General features: G+C 39.0%; 1 protein-coding gene across 1 annotated transcript; it reads right to left on the reverse strand.

The window, feature by feature from the left end:
- Positions 1–87: 87 nt before the first annotated feature.
- On the reverse strand, positions 88–2,720 carry LOC136237765 (uncharacterized). The gene is made up of 6 exons (XM_066027980.1): positions 2,708–2,720; positions 2,391–2,462; positions 2,057–2,155; positions 955–1,131; positions 812–901; positions 88–766 (listed from the first exon to the last, which is right to left on the reverse strand). Exons 1-6 carry the CDS (start codon positions 2,718–2,720, stop codon positions 168–170), a joined length of 1,050 nt encoding a protein of 349 aa, XP_065884052.1. The 3' UTR covers positions 88–167.
- Between the last annotated feature and the right edge of the window lie 18,954 nt (positions 2,721–21,674).

Raw genomic sequence — 21,674 nt, forward strand, 5'->3', positions numbered from 1 at the left:
GTACAGTTCTTTTTGTGCTAGTCAAAAATTACTACGCCTTTACATGCACTATATACTTGCCATTTTATCCAACTATAAAATCAATGCTCTCATATCATAATAATATTTTAATTTCCCAATTAAGTTGTACAACACGTAGCATTTAACATAAAGCACACATTTTAGAGTTATTGTAATATGTATTTTAGATTAGAATTGTGCAATGTAGCTGCAAGTTCTTTTGTAGTGGCCTTTAAGTGTGCCTGTCTCCATTGTTCCAGTACCATGGTAACAGATTGAGTGCTATCTGTCATACTTATTCTGATTAGTTCAATAACATGCTCACTAATCCCTAGCACACTAGCTAGCTCCTCCCACTTTTCTGCAGGACAATTTGCAGTGATAACAGCAAACATATCATCTAACACATCTGGCCGCTGATTAGTTAGCATTGCCTTAGGCAATTGTTTACACACTGGACAAACGAATATTAAGTTATGCAATTTCATTTCAAATATTAGTTTAGATGCTATATCCTTGTGTCCTGAATGTGTTGCCTCCTCATTTAGACAACATAATAACTTCTGAAGGACTCCATTTCCTTTGCGCTTTAGAAGCTGCAGAAGTTTTTGGGCCTTTTCTAAAGGAGGAATATAGTGAGATTGACAATCGAACAATTCATCGTTCGTTAACAGGCCATGTTTCAGCAAATAAGGTGGTAATGTATCCAAATTTATTAATGTAGTGAATTCCACAGCTACATCATTGAGAACTTTATTTGTGGTATCTAAAAATAAACAATAATTATTTTATTCAACTAATATTATAATACCAAATTCTGTGGTGGGAGCAACTAAAGTATCTTGACTGACAAGAACAGTTTTAGCTGGCTGTTCAGAGATTGGTACTTCTCTTTCCCTATCTGTAGTATAGAACCAAGCATGATAAATGTTTCAATTACAATAAAATACTGACCAATTGGTATAGTAGTCGACAAATGTTTTATATGTCGTTGAGCAGCTCTAACAGTCACATTTCCATTGGTGACTTCATCATCAGTATTAGTACCGGATGGTTGAGGTTCTTCTTGTGCAGTTGTTCTACTATCTCTACTAGAAGGAGCTGAGACTGTAGTGGGTCGATTAGCTGACTCTATAGGGATGGAGTAGCAGTGATCATGACAACTAAATCAAGTGAGAACAGTGCAGTGAAAGTAAGGTTGCTATAGTACTAGGGGATCATTAACATATCATCTCCTGACATGTCATGGATTTTTTCTCTCCTTTCTCCACCTTTACAAATACACTTTATGTAACAACTTTAAACAGGCTGTAGGACCAGGTGTCCTACAGACCTTCAGCACTTGTGCTCAGTAAAGCCTTAATAAAAATAAAAATGCACCTATACTTTAGTCATGCTATGTATTTATTCTGGCTAAATTTGGCATGCATACATTATGCTGAAGTTTCAGGAAGAATAAGAATCATAGCATAGGGACTAAGCATTAAAATTAGCAGCATTCATGCTCTAAGCTTTAATTTGTAATGTGCGGTAAGTACTGGGCTTGATGGGAATTGAGAGTAGGCTGCGGCTTATATGCCCAATTTTTTTTCTATTACATTTCGAGCAGCACTCAATAATCAAGGCTATTATCTATCTGTTATTTTTTTCAAATCTCTTGACTGTAAGTGACTGACTGACTGCTCTATTAGAGTAGCTATCTTGATCCAAGGAAAAGTTAATGTAATACCTTTTCATGATTCCCCCTTCACAGGTTCAATAATAATGGTCAATATAACATTTTTTGCATTGAGTAGGATTTTGACAGCCTGTATTCACAAGTTTTACATAGCCTTAGGCTACTCAGTAGCAAATATGGTTAACCCCTGCTGGTGAGAAGCAAAGATTGTTTAAAGATCCCAGTTGTAGTGAAAAGCATGTGTCCAGACTATACATGCTACTGGGGGTTCAAGACTGGATCTGGAATTTTTCTACATTCAGTAGGATTCTGTCATGATAAATTGACTCCACACAGGTCTATATAGTGGGATAGCTAATATGATGACTTGTACTGTACCACTGTGAACTTGTGGTGGCTCCTTGCTCCCATCAATTTCCAAAGTATCTATTTCTTGTTGATGTTGTGATGAAGGACTAACTTCAAGTGGATCATTTTCTGGCAAATATACACACACGATAATTATATGTATACTCGTACATGGATAGTTATAGTTTACATTCATCAACAGGCGAAATTTAAATGGTCTATATACTACAAACGGAATAACATTATGTTTATGTTTTGACAAACAAAAAATACTCCCTTGAGTCATTGCAGCATTTATTCAGTACCAACTTTAAATCATCAAATGCACTGCAATACTATGCAATATACAGTACAAACTGCTTACCACTGTCTTCAGACTCCACAACATTCTGCAGAGAATTAGTTTGCTCTAGTGCTCCGGAAGATGTAGCTTCACCTAATAGAATAATCATCAGGGAGTACTATAGATGCTGATGCTGATGTACTATTTATAGGCAAATGTTTTGCTATTAGGGTATAATGGACAAGGAATGATTCACTCTTAGATATATGTGTGTGTGTGTGTGTGTGTGTGTGTGTGTGTGTGTGTGTGTGTGTGTGTGTGTGTGTGTGTGTGTGTGTGTGTGTGTGTGTGTGTGTGTGTGTGTGTGTGTGTGTGTGACTGGATTTGCGAAAACGTACCTTTTTCACACATTTTGTATGCCATCAAACAAAATGATGTAACACTTGACTCCTTATACTGATTAACTTGCTCTTAGTTTCAAAATGCAGCCAGATAATTTAGCTGTAGTCATGGAAAAGTTCAGGCAATTATAAGCAATGATCAAATAGTTATGAAGTTTCAAAGTGCAAAAAACAAGTCAAATTTTGTGTGTGAAAAAGGTACCTTTTCACAAATCCAGTCGCACACACACGCACACACACGCACACACGCACACCCTATGATTGCATGAAACTTCAAAGGCGCCGCTGGTTGCATATACACCCCAAACCCACAGTTGAGTATATATATATATATATACTCACCTGGGAAGTCATGTGACACATTACTGTGTCAAGATTATGGGCTGATAGCCCGACATGGGCAGGCAAACGATGCCCACGCTAGCATGACTAATCACCCAGATGACTCAGGCTAATAGCCCTCATTGTGCTAGGCAATCAATCACTCCAGCCAGTAAGAGTCCAACCACTGAATTCATTTTATAGCCATATCTCACAATTTCGATGATGAGTGGCAGCAATTAACATTGCTCCTACGTTTGGTGATATGAACGGACAAGTCCTGGGGATATATGGAGATATGTTTACTAAGTCCCACAATCAATTTGATTCTTCATTGTGAGCAAGCTGAATTGCGAGAGGAATGCTACCGGTGTGTCTACCATGCCAAACTATGGTGAATTAAGTGTAAGTATATACTTTAAGTTGGTTTGTGTGCGTATGGGTTGTTAGTAAGTAATGTAGTATGGGTTAATTTAGAAACATGTGGCGCACTTCAGTGTATTGCACTTATATACACCCCTAGAGGATTTTGGATATGTTGTTCTCCAGAAAATTCTGCATTTAATGATCTTGGTACCATTTTTCTGGGTATGGTCATTTTGTACCTTCGACAATTGGACTAGTCTGACTGTTGAAGGGTGACACTTGGAAAAAAGGTACCAAGATAAATTTGGCATCATTAGATGCAGAATTTTCTGGAGAACAACATATCCAAAATCGTCTAACATTCTCTTTGGGGAAACAAAGTTATGGACGTTTGAAGTTTTATGCCAATATAGTGCAACAAGGCATTAGTGGTGGCAGCAAACACCATGTACACCTAGCATTAGCTAGAAAGAGAGCATTATTTGGAGTAACAACACATGTGCAGCAAGTAACACATGGTCAATCCTTGATCAGCTGACAATGATACCTATCCCAAATAGGCATGCAATGTAGTGATGCGCCGATTAATTGGTAAACAATCAGAAATGGTTTATCTGCCAAATTTCAGCAATGTTGGTATTGGTAATTATTAGCAGATTATTTAGCCGATTATTTTACTGACCTTGATGCTAGTGTTCATAAAAACAAGACAAAAATAAAATTTTTGGCAAACTACATGTGAAATTTTGGTAAAATAAACATAGGATCAGTTATCCGTATCGGCCATAATATATGAATCTCAATATCAGCTAATTGGATAAGTGACAAATCTTTTATTGGTGTATCACTAATGCAATGATGTGCCAAACAGAGTACAGTTGCTGGTGGTATGTCCACTAAGCACATGATAAAGAATTTATTGAAAATATACTTGCATGTATGTATGTATGCATAATTGTACCTTTCTATTGCAGGGTAACCACAGTCTAGCATGTCTCCTTTTGTCAGAATAGTACTTGCTATTATTAACCATATCATTCTGACCACATAGATTACAAACTTAGCAATCATGTGTGTTTGTGTGTGTGTGTGTGTGTGTGTGTGTGTGTGTGTGTGTGTGTGTGTGTGTGTGTGTGTGTGTGTGTGTGTGTATAAAGTTTCCATACAGCAATAATATGGTCACATTAAGGAGATTTAATCCATGAGTATAGAGTAATCACAAATGGGGTAATCAGATACTACAACAAGGATCGCATACCTCCTCTTCCTACAACAGCTTAATTGGTAAAAGATTCCACCCTCTTTTGGTAGTCCCCCTTTCTGTGGCTTGAGTATGAGGAACTTGGTGGAGTGGAAGCAATTCCTGGCATCAAATTCTTCCTTATACCCAAGTATCTGGCGTCTCAAAATTAAAGCCCATTTTTCACACTGACCTCAAGTAGAGTTGGAGATTTATCCCAAAAGGCAGTCAAAACCCTGTACACACACTAAACCACCCCCATAATCATCAGCTTGTGGGAGGAGAAGAGTAGTCAGGTAACAGAGACCAATTATCAACCAGGCAGGAGAATAACAAGTGAGTAACCATGAATTTTAAGCATAGTTAATAGTGGGAGCAAACACCACATTAACCTTTGCTAGCTGAAGGAGAGCATTATTTGATGTAACAACACATGCGCAGCAAGTAACATGTGGTCAGTCCATCACCTACCCAAGAGTATTACCCATACCCGCTCCCACCACTTCACTACCTATGGCTGTAGAGGTGTGGGCACATATGTAGCTGCGAGCACACAATTTGTTTCAGTGGCCTACGGGTTGCGTCAGGCAGGTAGATTTACATACTTGTACAGATTCACCCTGCAGATTATCTCAGATGCCAAACATTCAATCGCATAGCCAATGATACATTGAATCACATACTCTTGTATGTACATGTGTGTGAATATACTGAATGTGTAAACTGTATGTGGGGAACGTTTGATGATCAGGTGAACATGTATGTACGTAAACTGCTTAATATAATATTACTACTGGAGAGAGCAGCAGTAATATTATATCAAGCAGTTTGTGGCTACATGCAAGCTTTATGGTACCACTCAAATGTAATGTCATCTTGCGAGAGTGCAGGCGATTAAAAAAATGAGCTATTTAAAGGACGTGGCACTCACAAGTATTCATCCTGTTTTGTTTGTGATGAACACTTGTTAGCAAAATGGATGCCATGCCCCAGGGGTGGAGAACAGTACTCAAAAGTGTGTGTGGGGGGAGGGGCAAGTCATGTGGGTTGGCTGTAAGTTACAAAGTGTTTTAAAATCATTAACTATAGCTTAGTGTTCTTTGCACTCTAGCTTGCAAAGCATTCCAATACTAAGAGGGTCTGGGGGCATGCCCCCACAGGAAAATTTTGAGATTTGTATGCTTTGAGATTGAATCTGAGGGCATTTTCAGTGGAACATGCATACTTGAATAAGATACTCCTATGTAATGACTATCATTGAGACACTGTACAATTAGATACATCAGTAAATGAAGGCATTTCAGATAGACTCATGCTGTTGATTGATATAAGTGTTAGTGAAGACATTTTGAATTAATTGCATATAGCAGGGAAAACTTATAATGATTCCACTGAATGTTCTATTAGAGTAGTTGCTCTATTAAAGTATATCGATCTCATGCACTCTATTGCAGTGTTTCATACTTGCATAACCTTTAGTACAAATCCCAGTAAATAAAGGACCCCTGATATGTGCCGATACTGCACATACAAATTTATATTATATATTTTGTGTGTATGTGCATGTTTTTTTTTGTGGAGGATAAGTATACGTAGGTATATTAGTGAGCGTTAATTTTTTTTTGTATAAAGAAGTGGGCATGCATGACCTGTATGTGTGCATAAATACCGCACTGCGTAATGGCAGGTCACACAGCTCACTACACTACCTACAGTTATGTGTGCTGTGCATTATTCTCTACCAATGCAGATGGTGCTGTCAGACATCCACTCTGCAGACCACATCATTGAAATTGCTGGTTCACCACCAAAGCCACAGCCACCACGCCAAACATGTAGCTAATGCTATCCCCTTTAAAGGGACATGAACGCTACCAGAAGTCAGCACACTATAAAAGCTGGCAAATGTTGTCCCTCCCACACAGGGAGTAACAACACTTGATGGGCAAATGTATGGAGTACCAACATGCTGCCTGCTTTATTGGTAGATGTTGCAAGGCCAAAAGAGGTGCACCTGCATTCTGCCACACTGTTGTCATTGCAGGCTAGGGTTGGGCAATATCGAATTTGTGATATGCAATTATTGCATGAGTCATTTAATGCGATTATTGCAATATTGCATGTGAAAATTGAAGCACAACCACATAGTTAGAAAAGTCCATATGACTGCTTGTTTTCACTCAGAATTAGTTTACAAACACAACTTCTTAGCTAACAAGTCAACCAATTGACATAGTTAGCAATAATATGCCTGAACTCTATCAAATATGAGGCCTAGAAGAGACACAAAATAAATGATACATAAATGTGAAAATTATTGTGAAATGCAATATTGCCTAGGTGATAATATTGCAAAGGTAAAATACATGGGAAAATGGTATTGCGAGCACTTGCTTAGGCGATATTGAAGATTTATTGAAATATTGCTTAACCTTATTGCAGTTCAGCTAGAAGAAATCACCTTGTAGAGTTCAGCTACAAAGAAACCACCATGTAGAGAGTTCAGCTACAAACAAATTGCCCTGTAGAGAGATCAGCTAGAAGAAGTTACCTTGTAGAGAGTTCAGCTACAAAGAAACCATTCTGTAAAGAGCTCAGCTGCAAACAAATCACCTATACAGAATTCAGCTACAAATAAATCACCCTGTAGAGAGATCAACTAGAAGAAGTTACCTTGTAGATAGTTCAGCTACAAACAAATCATCCTGTAGAGAGATCAGCTAGAAGAAGTTACCCTGTAGAGAGTTCAGCTACAAACAAATCACCCTGTAGAGAGTTCAGCTAGAAGTTACCTTGTAAAGTGTTCAGTTACAAAGAAATCGAAATCACTATGGAGAGTTCTGTAATAAATATATGTATTACATATACAAAATGTACATTTACTGATAAAATCAGAAATATTTAAAGCATTCAACATTTGTTTCATCTTTTTCTTCTTCCTGTGGTAAAGAAAAAAAGATAGGTTTAAAAAACCTCAAAGCCGGCCTATGGCCGGCTTTGGGGTATACAAATACAAAAAGAAGTGAAATCTAATCCAAAACAGCCAAGCTGTAAAAAAAGAGTGCGGCCCTCGAAAAGGCTATGGTGAAAAAAGATGTGAAATCCAAGGTGGCGGCCAAGAAATGGCTGTGATGGTAGGTTAATGGTAAAAATTTTAATAACAACAATTCAGGTGAATTTTGTGCCAAGACCGCAGCACAAAATTCACCTGAATTGTCGTTATTAAACTTTTTACCATTAACCTACCATCACAGCCATTTCTTGGCCGCCACCTTGGATTTCACATCTTTTTTCACCATAGCCTTTTCGAGGGCCGCACTCTTTTTTTACAGCTTGGCTGTTTTGGATTAGATATATATATATCAAGACACACAGTAGTGTGTCGTGCAGCCCAAGTAGCCGGCGCGCAACACCCGTGAGTATATTGACAGGAAGAACAAAAACACAACTTTTGCACCTCTGTAGCTCTGTGAAACAAGACGATTTTTGCTGTGGACATGCCCTCTAACTTCAGTACTCTACGTTCCAAAATTTGAGCGAAATCGCTTCAAGCTTTCCCAAGATATGCGACTTCAAAAATTGGCTTAGTTTCTTCAGGATTTTTTCTTCTTATTTTTCTTCCTCTTTTCGCACACTTACAAAAACTGCTACACAACGCGAACGCCTTATTCGATTACCTTGAAATTTGGCACACAGAAGGGGGGTATAAAGGTACATCTCTTTACCAACTTTGGCTGGAATACAATAAACAGGCAAAGCGTTATTAGCAATTATTCACGAAAACTAATACCAATATGTTGCCACGCGTATAGGGTAAACCGCTTATGAGAAGAAGCTGGAAATTGGTGGGTGAATAGGTTAACTATTGAACCGCAAACCTTTTGTGGTTTGAAAGAAATCGATCTAAAAACCAGGAAGATACAACAAACAAACCAACAGTGTGTAACAATTATGCAATTGAGATTAGCTAATAAGAATGACTACTTTCCACACCTACCAGAAAAACTGCTTGGGGTAATGCTTTGAAATTCACTGTACAGATGGAGTAATCATCTTAGAAAGGCTCTTCAATGGTGTAGAAGAATCAGACTTAAAGCCACGGAGTTATAACATGAAATCCAACTTGGTGTAGCAAGTACAAGATCGAGATACTCTAATAGAGCAGTCATCCTAATAGAGCAGTCATCCTGAAGAGAATTCAAGAGATCAGCTAGAAACAAGTAACCTGTAGAGAGATCAACTATAAGAAGTTACCTTGTAGGGTGTTCAACTACGTAGTTCAGCTAGAAGAAGTCACCTTGTAGAGAGTTCAGCTACAAAGAAACCACAATGTAGAGAGTTCAGCTACAAACAAATCGCCCTGTAGAGGGATCAGCTAGAAGAAGTTGCCTTGTAGAGAGTTCAGCTATAAAGAAACCATCATGTAGAGAGTTCAGCTGCAAACAGATCACCCGTAGAGAGTTCAGCTACAAACAAATCACGCTCTAGAAAGATCAGCTAGAAGAAGTCCCCTTGTAGAGAGTTCAGTTACAAAGAAACCACCATGTAGAGAGTTCAGCTACAAACTAGTGACCCTGCTGAGACATCAGCTAGAAGAAGTTACCTTGTAGAGAGTTCAGCTACAAAGAAACCATCATGTAGAGAGTTTGGCTGCAAACAAATCACCTGTAGAGAGTTCAGTTACAAACAAATCACCCTGTAGAGAGATCAGCTAGAAGAAGTTACCTTGTAGAGACTTCAGCTACAAACAATTCACCCTGTAGAGAGGTCAGCTAGAAGAAATTACCTTGTGGAGAGTTCAGCTACAAACAAATCACCCTGTAGAGAGATCAGCTAGAAGATGTCACTTTGTAGAGAGTTCAGTTACAAAGAAACCATCATGTAGAGAGTTCCACTGCAAACAAATCACCTGTAGAGAGTTCAGCTACGAAAAGATCATCCTGTAGAGAGTTCAGCTAGAAGAAGTCACTCTGTAGGGAGTTCAACTACAAAGAAGCCACCATGTAGAGAGTTCAGCTGCAAACAAATCACCCTGTAAAGAATTCAGCTACAAACAAATCACCCCATAGAGAGAGCAGCTAGAAGAAGTTACCTTGTAGAGAGTTCAACTACAAAACAACCATCATGTAGAGAGTCAGCTGCAAACAAATCACCCTGTAAAGAATTCAGCTACAAACAAATCACCCTGTAGAGAGATCAGCTAGAAGAAGTCACTTTGTAGAGAGTTCAGTTACAAAGAAACCATCATGTAGAGAGTTCCACTACAAACAAATCACCTGTAGAGAGTTCAGCTACGAAAAGATCATCCTGTAGAGAGTTCAGCTAGAAGAAGTCACTCTGTTGGGAGTTCAACTACAAAGAAGCCACCATGTAGAGAGTCAGCTGCAAACAAATCACCTGTACAGAATTCAGCTACAAACAAATCACCCTGTAGAGAGATCAGCTAGAAGAAGTTACCATGTAGATAGTTCAGCTACAAACAAATCACCCTGTAGAGTGATCAGCTAGAAGAAGTTACCTTGTAGATAGTTCAACTACAAGCAATTCACCCTGTAGAGAGATCAGCTAGACGAAGTCACCTTGTAGAGTGTTCAGTTACAAAGAAACCTCCATGTAGAGAGAGTTCTGTAATAAATATATGTATTATATATATATATATTAGTACACTGGCATACCATAACAATTGTGCATTTTGTGATAAAAGCACCAAATTTGGTACAGAAGTAGTTAATTACATTACAAGCAAATTTGGATATTGGGCCATCACAGACCACGCCCCCTTTTATGGGTACCACCCCCTTTTATTACATGTGCAAACAACCCATGAATTATCCAGGTTATAAATAATGTAACAGGTGAAATTGCTTTCTGAAGTGATCATACACTTAGTAATAATGTATAGTACACATCTAGGTGCTTTAGTTGACATTGTATACATGTCATAGTGTTCCTACTGAGGACCCTGCTATCAGAGTACCCTTGATGATGTTGATTACATAATTATTACACTTTTGTTGTTTACTCATTTGTGTTTTCATGAACTCATGTAATAACACATGTTTTCATGTACCAATAAAAGTTTTTTCAGTGACAGTGCAGCTGTGTTGTACTTGTTACCTGGTAACTGCTATAAAGTTAGCACTTCATACTGTATACAGACACAGAAGTGGTAAGTGTAGTAAACTAAATAACCACAGCAGCTTTCAATTACAAGTTGGCGAGTTTACCTTAAGTATTGTTTCATTTCAGAATGTAAGAGCTAGCAGCACCCTAGTGTCAAGTTGATGATACTTAATTAGAAACAAATGTCAAAAATATTCAAATTGATTGATACTGCTCTCCCAACTCGATCTGATTCTATACAGCAGCCAACTGTCACAAACTGGAAACCATGTATGATCTGTCAAGAAGATGATGAAGAGGCACTTACATGTCCTTCTAAATCCAAAAGGAAAAATGTGGGCAGTGGTTACAGTTCACTTGCAGATAATTTGATTAAGTTTAGTCAGCTTGGAGAATTGCCATTTAGCTTGGAGAGGTTAGATGAGGGTAACGGGATTGAAATGACCATGATTAATAACGAAGCTCAGTACCATCAATCATGTAGGCTGAAATACAACAACACAAAGTTACGAAGAGCAGAAAAGAGAGTTGAGAGTAAGAAGTACAGTACTAATGTGGGATGTACACATACAAGGTCAAAATGCAACGAAAGCAGTAGTAGTAGTAGTATAAAGGCTGTATGTTTTTTCAGTGGGAAACCTCCTGGCAATAGTGGCATCCATGAGGTGGCCACATTCCAAGTCAATGAAAATGTGCATGCATGTGCTGCGCTTCTTGAAGACACAGAGCTATTGGCTAAACTCAGCACTGCAGACATGGTAGCTTTGGAAGCCAAGTATCACACTAAGTGCTTGGTAGACTTATATAATCATGCACAAAAAGCCAAAGCTAATAGATGTAAAGGCACTGATGAATCAGAAACGATATCAAGAATTGTGTTTGCAGAATTGGTATTGTACATTGAAGAAGTATGCCAACATAATGTAGAGAAGGCACTGGTATTTAAACTAAGTGATCTGGCACGTCTGTATACCGCACGAATGGAGCAACTTGGAATAGAGTTAGATATGAGACCACATACAACCAGGCTCAAACAACATTTGTTAGCTGAGTTTACTGACATGCGAGCTCAGAAAAAAGATCGAGATATTTTATTAGCATTTGAAAATGACATTGGTCCTGCTTTGGCCAAGGCTTGTGAAATTGACAGTGACAGTGATGCTATTATCCTTGCACGTGCTGCAAAGATTGTGCGCAATCATACGTTTGAGGATGCTAAACCATTTACTGGGCTAACAGAGGGCTGTCAGAAAGAGTCTGTATCACTACTGCTACTAGCCTTGGTTAACGTGATACTAGAAGGTCCAACTATTACAGATCATGATGAAGGCACAACACCTGCCACACTATCCATTGTTCAACTTATTAAGTTCAACAGCATCAAGCATAGGAGGAAAGAACCCTCCACTGAAGCCATCTCTGTAAAACATAATTCTGCTCAGGAGACACCACTTCCTATTTATGTGGGACTGATGTTACATGGTCATACACGTAAGAAGGAACTGGTAGACAGGCTTTATCATCTAGGGCTAAGTGTCTCCTACGACCGCACTCTTCGCCACTCAGCACATATGGGAAATCAAGTTTGTGAGCAGTTCCATACTGATAATGTAGTTTGTCCTCCAAGGTTACGTGGTAGCGTTTTTACTACTTCTGCTGTAGATAACATAGATTATAACCCCAGCTCAACAACATCAAAAGAGTCCTTTCACGGTACTGGCATATCTCTCTTCCAGCACCTCAAGTTTGATCATGAAGGAGTAGAGTGAAATATCACCATTGATGCAGAATCTCAAAATACAAGCTCTAAAGCAGTTAATAAATTACCACACTACTACATCGAAGTGCCTCCAGTTACTGACAGCATCAAGAAATCGTCTTTTTCTGTTCTCATAGTTTCATCTCTGGACAGGACCAACTACAAGCAACACACTGAACAAGAATACCTTTGGCTTAATCATACAAAAGAAGTTTTAGCCATCCAAAATGGGACTCCAGAATGGGTATCTTTGGCTGCATATCATGCCAGCAGCCAGGCACAACAAAGTTATGTTATCTGTCCTAATTCCTTATTACCATTGTTCCATGAATCTGTCCACACATTGGCAATGATTAAACATTCATTTAATGTGATTAAACGTGCTGTTCACCACTTAAATCCTGAGCAGATACCAGTGATCACATTTGATCAGCCACTATATGCCTTGGCCAAACAAATCCAATGGACCTGGCCAGATGAGTATGGGGAAGATAAGTATGTGGTCATGTTTGGTGGACTCCACATTGAAATGGCAGTTTTGAAGACCCTTGGAGACTGGTTAAGAGGTAGTGGTTGGGTACAAGCACTAGTGCAAGCAGACCATGCATCACCAGGAATAGCTGACTCATTTTTACAAGCAACACATGTTGCTCGTACTCGAAGAGCCCATCAAGTCACAGCTGTTGCACTATACATTTTAAAACATCGTGCTTATGATCATTACCGTGTGACATATTTGGGGGAAGAGCAGAATCTTCTGGAATTCCAACAATGGTCTGATCTCAGGGAAACAATCTTCCCTCATTTTCAGTACAGGACAACTGTTATGGAACTACACTGTAGAATTGTGTATGTTGATATTTGTGCATTCTCTACGCGTAGCATCCTTTGCAATGTACCTTGATGCCCTAACTGAGCTTGTTCCACGGTTCGTTGCCTTGGATCGCACCAATTATGCTCGGTGGATTCCGGTTCATCTCCGAGACATGGCTGAACTTCCAAACAGGCAGCCAGATGTTGCCAAAGAGTTCAATAGTGGCAAATTTGTTGTTCACAAGACCAGGCAAGTTTTCTCGAGTATCCCTATTGACCAAGCACATGAACAGAACAATGCCCTTATCAAAGGAGATGGAGGAGCTGTTGGTCTCACAAAAAATGGAAGTGCTCTGTGACGGTGGATGGTTGCAGGACCAGAGGTGTCTAGAGTAGTTGAAGAATTTCACAAAGAACTTGATCACTGTACTTGTAAGATTAACACAAATCATCATGACCAAATCCTAACTGTCCAAACTAACTTTGGTAAAGATGTACTCTCCCTGATTAGTGTGATAGAAGATCTTGGCAATCCTTTTGAAGAAGAAAGTACTGATCTTCTTGTCCTTGACAGCAAAGAGATTGCTGACCAGGCAGCAGTAGAAACTGTTAAGAATGCACGAAGACTTGGCCAAGAACAATTTCACGCTTTTGTTAAAGAACGTCTTGTTGAAAGAACAAAGGCAGTACATGATGTCATTCACCGCAACAATTTCAAGCTGTTCAAAAATACTACACAACAAAGAGTCAGCAAAGGGAAGCTGCAGGTAGCTTTACTAAAATGTAATTATGCTGCCCACCACTGGAGCCCCACACTGACATTCAGAAAGATCCTTCAAACATGTTAGGAGGTCACTTTTAGCGCCTAAATAAAGACTACCACCATCAGATAATGCTGGTGGGTAAGCATGACTTTCATGGCGAAAGGACTCTTTGAGGCCGGTTCCCTTCCCTTGTCTGACACCCAATATATAGCCTTGAGAAAAGTTCCACATTATTGATGGAGCAGTCATTGTTCAAATGCTGAAACCTACTTCTGTTAAGAATTTTGATGAATTTGCCTCACAGATTTTGTTCCGTATATATTGTCCCAGTTTCAAGCTGCATCACGAGTAGACTTGGTTTGGGATAGATACGTAGAGAACACTCTGAAGAGCACAGCTACAGCAAAACATGGCAGAGGAGTTCGTAGATGTGTGGTTTCAGGAACTCTCATTCCAGGGAATTGGCATGATTTTCTGCGAGTAGACAGTAATAAAGCTGAGCTATTTCAATTTTTGTCTCATGCTCTGATAGATTTGTTGATTTAAAAGCAAAACAGCTTGTCATAACTGTTGGTGAATCAATTCTGAGCAAGCCATCACTACATGATGTTGACTTGATTTCTCCATGTACACATGAAGAAGCTGATACCCGCATGTTGTTGCACGCACATCATGCAGCACTTCATAAGTATGACAAGGTGCTTGTGAGGACAATAGACACAGATGTAGTGGTACATGCTGTATCTGTTGTACAATACTTGGGTACACCAGCAGAACTCTGGATAGCATTTGGAACTGGCAAGCATCTCTGCTACTTAGCTGCTCATAAGATAGCAAATGCACTAGGACCAAAGAAGGCACAGACTCTTCCAATGTTTCATGCTCTTACTGGCTGTGACACGGTGTCCAGTTTTATAGGACATGGTAAAAAAACAGCATGGAGCACTTGGAATACACTAACACAGCTTACTGATGTATTACTGAAACTGTCATGTGCACCAAGTGATGTTCCAGTGGAAGTTATGCTCAGGTTTGTGATCTTGTTGTATCACAGGACCAGTACGTGCACAGATATCAACAAAGCTCGGCAAAAGCTTTTCACAAAGAGAACTAAGGTGAAAGCTATTCCTCCAACTAAGGCAGCTCTAGAACAGCATGTGAAAAGAGCAGTGTATCAAGGTGGATATGTGTGGGGTCAGTCATTGAAAGCAAGTCCCGTGCTGTCTTCTCCAACAAGCTGGGGCTGGATGAAGACAGAAGATGGTTTTTTTTTTAGCCAAACTTGACTACCCTACCAGAGGCCTCTGAGGTCTGTTATGAACTGGTGTCATGCAAATGCAAAAAGGGCTGTGAGGAATTGTAGATGTAAGAAGCAGGCACTTGAATGTACAGCTCTCTGTGCTTGTGAAGGAGAATGTGTAGAAAACTGATCGGTGTTACGTATTAATGTATGTACTATATATCTACACTTAGGCTGACACTTATTAATAACTTTAACAAATATATATATATATATATATATCACTATTAACTAAATTTTTGCATTATTACAGTGTAGTAATAAGTTGTATGATCACTTCAGAAAGCAATTCACTGTTACATTGTTTATAACTTGGATAATTCATGGGTTGTTTGTACATGTAACAAAAGGGGGCGGTATCCATCAAAGGGTGTGTGGTCTGTGATGGCCCAATATCCAGATTTGCTTGTAATGTAATTAACTACTTCTGTACCAAATTTGGTGCTTTTATCACAAAATGCACAATTGTTATGTATCTTTCACTATGCCACTGCACTATCAAGACACACGGTAGTGTGTCGTGCGGCCCAAGAAGCCGGCGCGCAACACCCGCGAGTATATTGACAGGAAGAAAGAAAACGCAATTTTCGCACCTCCGTAGCTCTGTGATGCCTTGATGAAACAAGACGATTTTTGCTGTGGACATTCCCTCCACCTTCAGCACTCCACATTCCAAATTTGAGCGAAATCGCTTCAAGCGTTCCCGAGATATGCGACTTCAAAAATTGGCTTAGTTTCTTAGTTTCTTTTTCTTTTTTTATTTTTCTTCCTCTTTTCGCACACTTACAAAAACTGCTATAAAACGCGAACGCAATATCCGATTGCCTTGAAATTTGGCACACTGAAGGGGGGTATAACGGCGCATCACTGTACCAACTTTGGCTGGAATACGATAAACAGGCAAAGAGTTATGAGCGATTATTCATGAACAATAACACCAATATGTTGTCACGCCTACAGGGTAAACCGCGTATAGGAAGAAGCTGAAAATCGGTGGGTGAATAGGTTAACTATTGAACCTCAAACCTTTTGTGGTTTGAAAGAAATCAAGCTAAAAACCAGGAAGATACCACGAAAAAACCAACAGTGTGTAACAATTATGCAATTGAGATCAGCTAATAAAAACTACTACTTGCCACGCCTACCAGATAAACCGCTTGGGGTAATGCTTTGAAAATCGCTGTATAGATGGAGTAATCATCTTAGAAAGGCTCTTCAATGGCGTAGAAGAATCAGACATAAAGCCACGGAGTTATAACACGAAATCCAACTTGGTGCAGCAAGTGCCAGATCGAGATACTCTAATAGAGCAGTCATCCTAATAGAGCAGTCATCCTGAAGAGAATTCAAGAGATCAGCTAGAAACAAGTAACCTGTATAGAGATCAGCTACAAACAAGTTACCCTGTAGAGAGATCAGCTACAAACAATTCACCCTGTAGAGAGATCAGCTAAAAGAAGTTACCTTGTAGGGAGTTCATGTAACTATGGAAAGAGATAGTTCAGCTAGAAGAAATCACCTTGTAGAGTTCAGCTACAAAGAAACTACCATGTAGAGAGTTCAGTTACAAAAAAATCGCCCTGTAGAGAGATCAATAGAAGAAATTACCTTGTAGAGAGTTCAGCTACAAAGAAACCATCATGTAGAGAGTTCAGCTACAAACAAATCTCCTTGTAGAGAGATCAGCTATAGAAGAAGTTTCCTTGTAGAGAGTTCAGCTACAAACAAATCACCCTCTAGAAAAATCAGCTAGAAGAAGTCACCTTGTAGAGAGTTCAGTTACAAAGAAACCATCATGTAGAGAGTTCAGCTTCAAACTAGTGACCTTGTAGAGACATCAGCTAAAAGAAGTTACCTTATAGAGAGATCAGCTACAGAGAAACCATCATGTAGAGAGTTCAGCTGCAAACAAATCTCCCTGTAGAGAGATCAGCTAGAAGAAGTTTCCTTGTAGAGAGTTCAGCTACAAACAAGTCACCTAGTAGAAAGATCAGCTAGAAGAAGTTACCTTGTAGAGAGTTCAACTGCAAACAAATCACCTGTAGAGAGTTCAGCTACAAACAAATCTCCCTGTAGAGAGATCAGCTAGAAGAAGTTACCTTGTGGAGAGTTCAGCTACAAAGAAACCATCATGTAGAGAGTTCAGCTGCAAACAAATCACCTGTAGAGAGTTCAGCTACAAACAAAACTCCCTGTAGAGAGATCAGCTAGAAGAAATTACCTTGTAGAGAGTTCAGCTACAAAGAAACCACCATGAAGAGAGTTCAGCTGCAAAGAAATCACCTGTAGAGAGTTTGGCTACAAACAAATTTCTTTGTAGAGAGATCAGCTAGAAGAAGTTTCCTTGTAGAGAGTTCAGCTACAAACAAATCACCTAGTAGAAAGATCAGCTAGAAGAAGTTACCTTGTAGAGAGTTCAGCTACAAAGAAACCATCATGTAGAGAGTTCAACTGCAAACAAATCACCTGTAGAGAGTTCAGCTACAAACAAATCTCCCTGTAGAGAGATCAGCTAGAAGAAGTTACTTTGTGGAGAGTTCAGCTACAAAGAAACGATCATGTAGAGAGTTCAGCTGCAAACAAATCACCTGTAGAGAGTTCAGCTACAAACAAAACTCCCTGTAGAGAGATCAGCTAGAAGAAATTACCTTGTAGAGAGTTCAGCTACAAAGAAACCACCATGTAGAGAGTTCAGCTGCAAAGAAATCACCTGTAGAGAGTTTGGCTACAAACAAATTTCTTTGTAGAGAGATCAGCTAGAAGAAGTTTCCTTGTAGAGAGTTCAGCTACAAACAAATCACCTAGTAGAAAGATCAGCTAGAAGAGTTACCTTGTAGAGAGTTCAGCTACAAAGAAACCATCATGTAGAGAGTTCAGCTGCAAACAAATCACCTGTAGAGAGTTCAGCTACAAAGAAATCACCATGTAGAGAATTCAGCTGCAAAGAAATCACCTGTAGAGAGTTTTGCTACAAACAAATCTCTCTGTAGAGAGATCAGCTAGAAGAAGTTTCCTTGTAGAGAGTTCAGCTACAAACAAATCACCCTGTAGAAAGATCAGCTAGAAGAAGTTACCTTGTGGAGAGTTCAGCTACAAAGAAACCATCATGTAGAGAGTTCAGCTGCAAACAAATCACCTGTAGAGAGTTCAGCTACAAACAAATCTCCCTGTAGAGAGATCAGCTAGAAGAAATTACCTTGTAGAGAGTTCAGTTACAAAGAAACCACCATGAAGAGAGTTCAGCTTCAAAGAAATCACCCTGTAGAAAATTCAGCCACAAGCAAATTGCCCTGTAGAAAGACCAGTTAGAAGAAGTTACCTTGTAGAGAGTTCAGCTACAAAGAAACCATTCTGTAAAGAGGTCAGCTGCAAACAAATCACCTGTACAGAATTCAGCTACAAACAAATCACCCTGTAGAGAGATCAGCTAGAAGAAGTTACCTTGTAGATAGTTCAGCTACAAACAAATCACCCTATAGAGAGATCAGCTAGAAGAAGTTACCTTGTAGATTATTCAGCTATAAACAATTCACCCTGTAGAGAGAGCAGCAAGAAGAAGTCACCTTGTAGAGTGTTAAGTTACAAAGAAACCACCATGGAGAGTTCTGTAATAAATATATGTATTATATATATATAATTTGTACATTTACTGATAAAATCAGAAATATTTAAAGTACATCTGCTACATCTTTTCTTCTTCCTGTGGTAAAGAAAAAAAAGACAGGTTAAAAAAGTCCCAACGCAGCTATGGCCGGCTTTGGGGTATAGAAATACAAAAAGAAATGAAATCTTATCCAAAACAGCCAAGCTATAAAAAAACAGTGCGGCCCTCAAAAAGGCTATGGTGGAAAAAGATGTGAAATCCAAGGTGGCGGCCAAGAAATGGCTGTGATGGTAAATTAATGGTAAAAATTTTAATAACGGCAATTTAGGTGAATTTTTTGCCAAGACCAAGTAGCACAAAAATTCACCTGAATTGTCGTTATTAAAATTTTTACCATTAATCTACCATCACAGCCATTTCTTGGCTGCCACCTTGGATTTCACACATAGCCTTTTTGAGGGCTGCACTGTTTTTTTACAGCTTGGCTGTTTTGGATAAGATATATATAATCTGTACATTTACTGATAAAATCAGAAATATTTAAAGTATTTAACATCTGCTTCATCTTTTCTGCTTCATCTTTTCTTCTTCCTGTGGCAAAGAAAAAAAAAGATAGGTTTAAAAAGCCCCAAAGCCGGCCATAGGCCAACTTTGGGGTATACAAATACAAAAAGAAATGAAACCTAATCCAAAACAGCCAAACTGTAAAAAAAGAGTGCGGCCCTCAAAAAGACTATGGTGAAAAAAGATGTGAAATCCAAGGTGGCGGCCAAGAAATGGCTGTGATGGTAAAATTTAATAACAACAATTCAGGTGAATTTTGTGCCAAGACCAAGTGGCACCAAAATTCACCTGAATTGTCATTATTAAACTTTTTACCATTAATCTACTATCACAGCCATTTCTTGGCCGCCACCTTGGATTTCACATCTTTTTTCACCATGGCCTTTTGGGGCCGCACCTTTTTTTACAGCTTAGCTGTTTTTGATTAGATTTCACTTCTTTTTGTATTTGTATACCCCAAAGCCAGCCTATGGCCGGCTTTGGGACTTTTTAAAACTATCTTTTTTTCTTTACCACAGGAAGAAAAAAAGATAAGGCAGATGTACTTTAAATATTTTATCAGTAAATGTATACAAATTATATATATGACTTATATAAAATACATAATATTATATTTATTACAGAACTCTCCATGGTGGTTCTTTTTAACTGAACACTCTACAAAGTGACTTCTTCTAGCTGATATTTCTACAGGGTGATTTGTTTGTAGCTGAACTCTCTTCATGATGGTTTCTTCGCAGCTGAACTCTCTACAAGATAACTTCTTCTAGCTGATGTCTCTACAGGGTCACTTGTTTGTAGTTGAACTCTCTAGATTATGGTTTCTTTGTAGCTGAACTGTCTACAAAGTAACTTCTTCTAGTTGATGTCTCTACAGGGTCAGCTGAACTCTCTACATGGTGGTTTCTTTGGAACTGAACTCTCTACAATGTGGCTTCTTCTAGCTGATATTTCTACAGGATTAGTTTGTAGTGTAGCTGAACTCTCTACATGATGGTTTCTTTGCAGCTGAACTCTCTACAAGGTAACTTCTTCTAGCTGATGTCTCTACAGTGTCACTTGTTTGTAGTTGAACTCTCTACATGATGGTTTCTTTGTAGTTGAACTCTCTACAAAGTAACTTCTTCTAGCTGATGTCTCTACAGGGTCACTAGTTTGTAGCTGAGCTCTCTACATGGTGGTTTCTTTGTAACTGAACTCTCTACAAGGTGACTTCTTCTAGCTGATCTTTCTACAAGGTGATTTGTTTATAGTTGAACTCTCTACATGATGGTTTCTTTGCAGCTGAACTCTCTACAAGGTATAACTTCTTTAGCTGACCTCTGTACAGGGTGAATTGTTTGTAGCTGGGCTCTCTACAAGGTAACTTCTTTAGCTGATCTCTGTACAGGGTGATTTGTTTGTAGCTGAACTCTCTACAGGTGATTTGTTTGCAGCTGAACTCTCTACATGATGGTTTCTTTGTAGCTGAAGTCTCCACAAGGTAATTTCTTCTATCTGATCTCTGTACAGGGTGAATTGTTTGTAGTTGAACTCTCTACAAGGTAACTTCTTCTAGTTGATCTCTCTACACAGGGTGATTTGTTTGTAGCTGAACTCTCTACAGGTGATTTGTTTGTGGCTGAAATCTCTACATGGTGGTTTCTTTGCAACTGAACTCTCTACAAGGTGACTTCTTCTAGCTGATCTTTCTACAGGGTGATTTGTTTGTAACTGAACTCTCTACAAAGAAGTGAATTGTTTGTAGCTGAACTCTCTACATGATGGTTTCTTTGTAGCTGAATTCTCTAAAAGGTAACTTCTTCTAGCTGATCTTTCTACAGGGTGATTTGTTTGTAGCTGAAATCTCTACGTGATGGTTTCTTTATAGCTGAATTCTCTAAAAGGTAACTTCTTCTAGCTGATCTTTCTACAGGGTGATTTGTTTGTAGCTGAATTCTCCACAAGGTAATTTGGTTGCAGCTGAACTCTCTACAAGGTGATTTCTTGTAGTTGAGCTCTCTACAAGGTGACTTCTTCTAGCTGAACTCTCTACAGAGTGATCTTTTCGTAGCTGAAACTCTCCAAAGGGTGATTTGTTTGCAGCTGAACTCTCTACATGATGGATTCT

This window comes from Dysidea avara, chromosome 11 (assembly GCF_963678975.1).
Source record: "Dysidea avara chromosome 11, odDysAvar1.4, whole genome shotgun sequence".
Classification (NCBI taxonomy): domain Eukaryota; kingdom Metazoa; phylum Porifera; class Demospongiae; order Dictyoceratida; family Dysideidae; genus Dysidea; species Dysidea avara.

Bases quoted from the DNA above. Each gene is read 5' to 3' on its own strand.
- LOC136237765 (XM_066027980.1), bottom strand. The intron at 1,132-2,056 runs GTACAGTACAAG...CCATCCCTATAG, and splicing joins GCCACCACAAGTTCACAGTG to AGTCAGCTAATCGACCCACT. The intron at 902-954 runs GTCAGTATTTTA...TCTATACTACAG, and splicing joins GTCGACTACTATACCAATTG to ATAGGGAAAGAGAAGTACCA.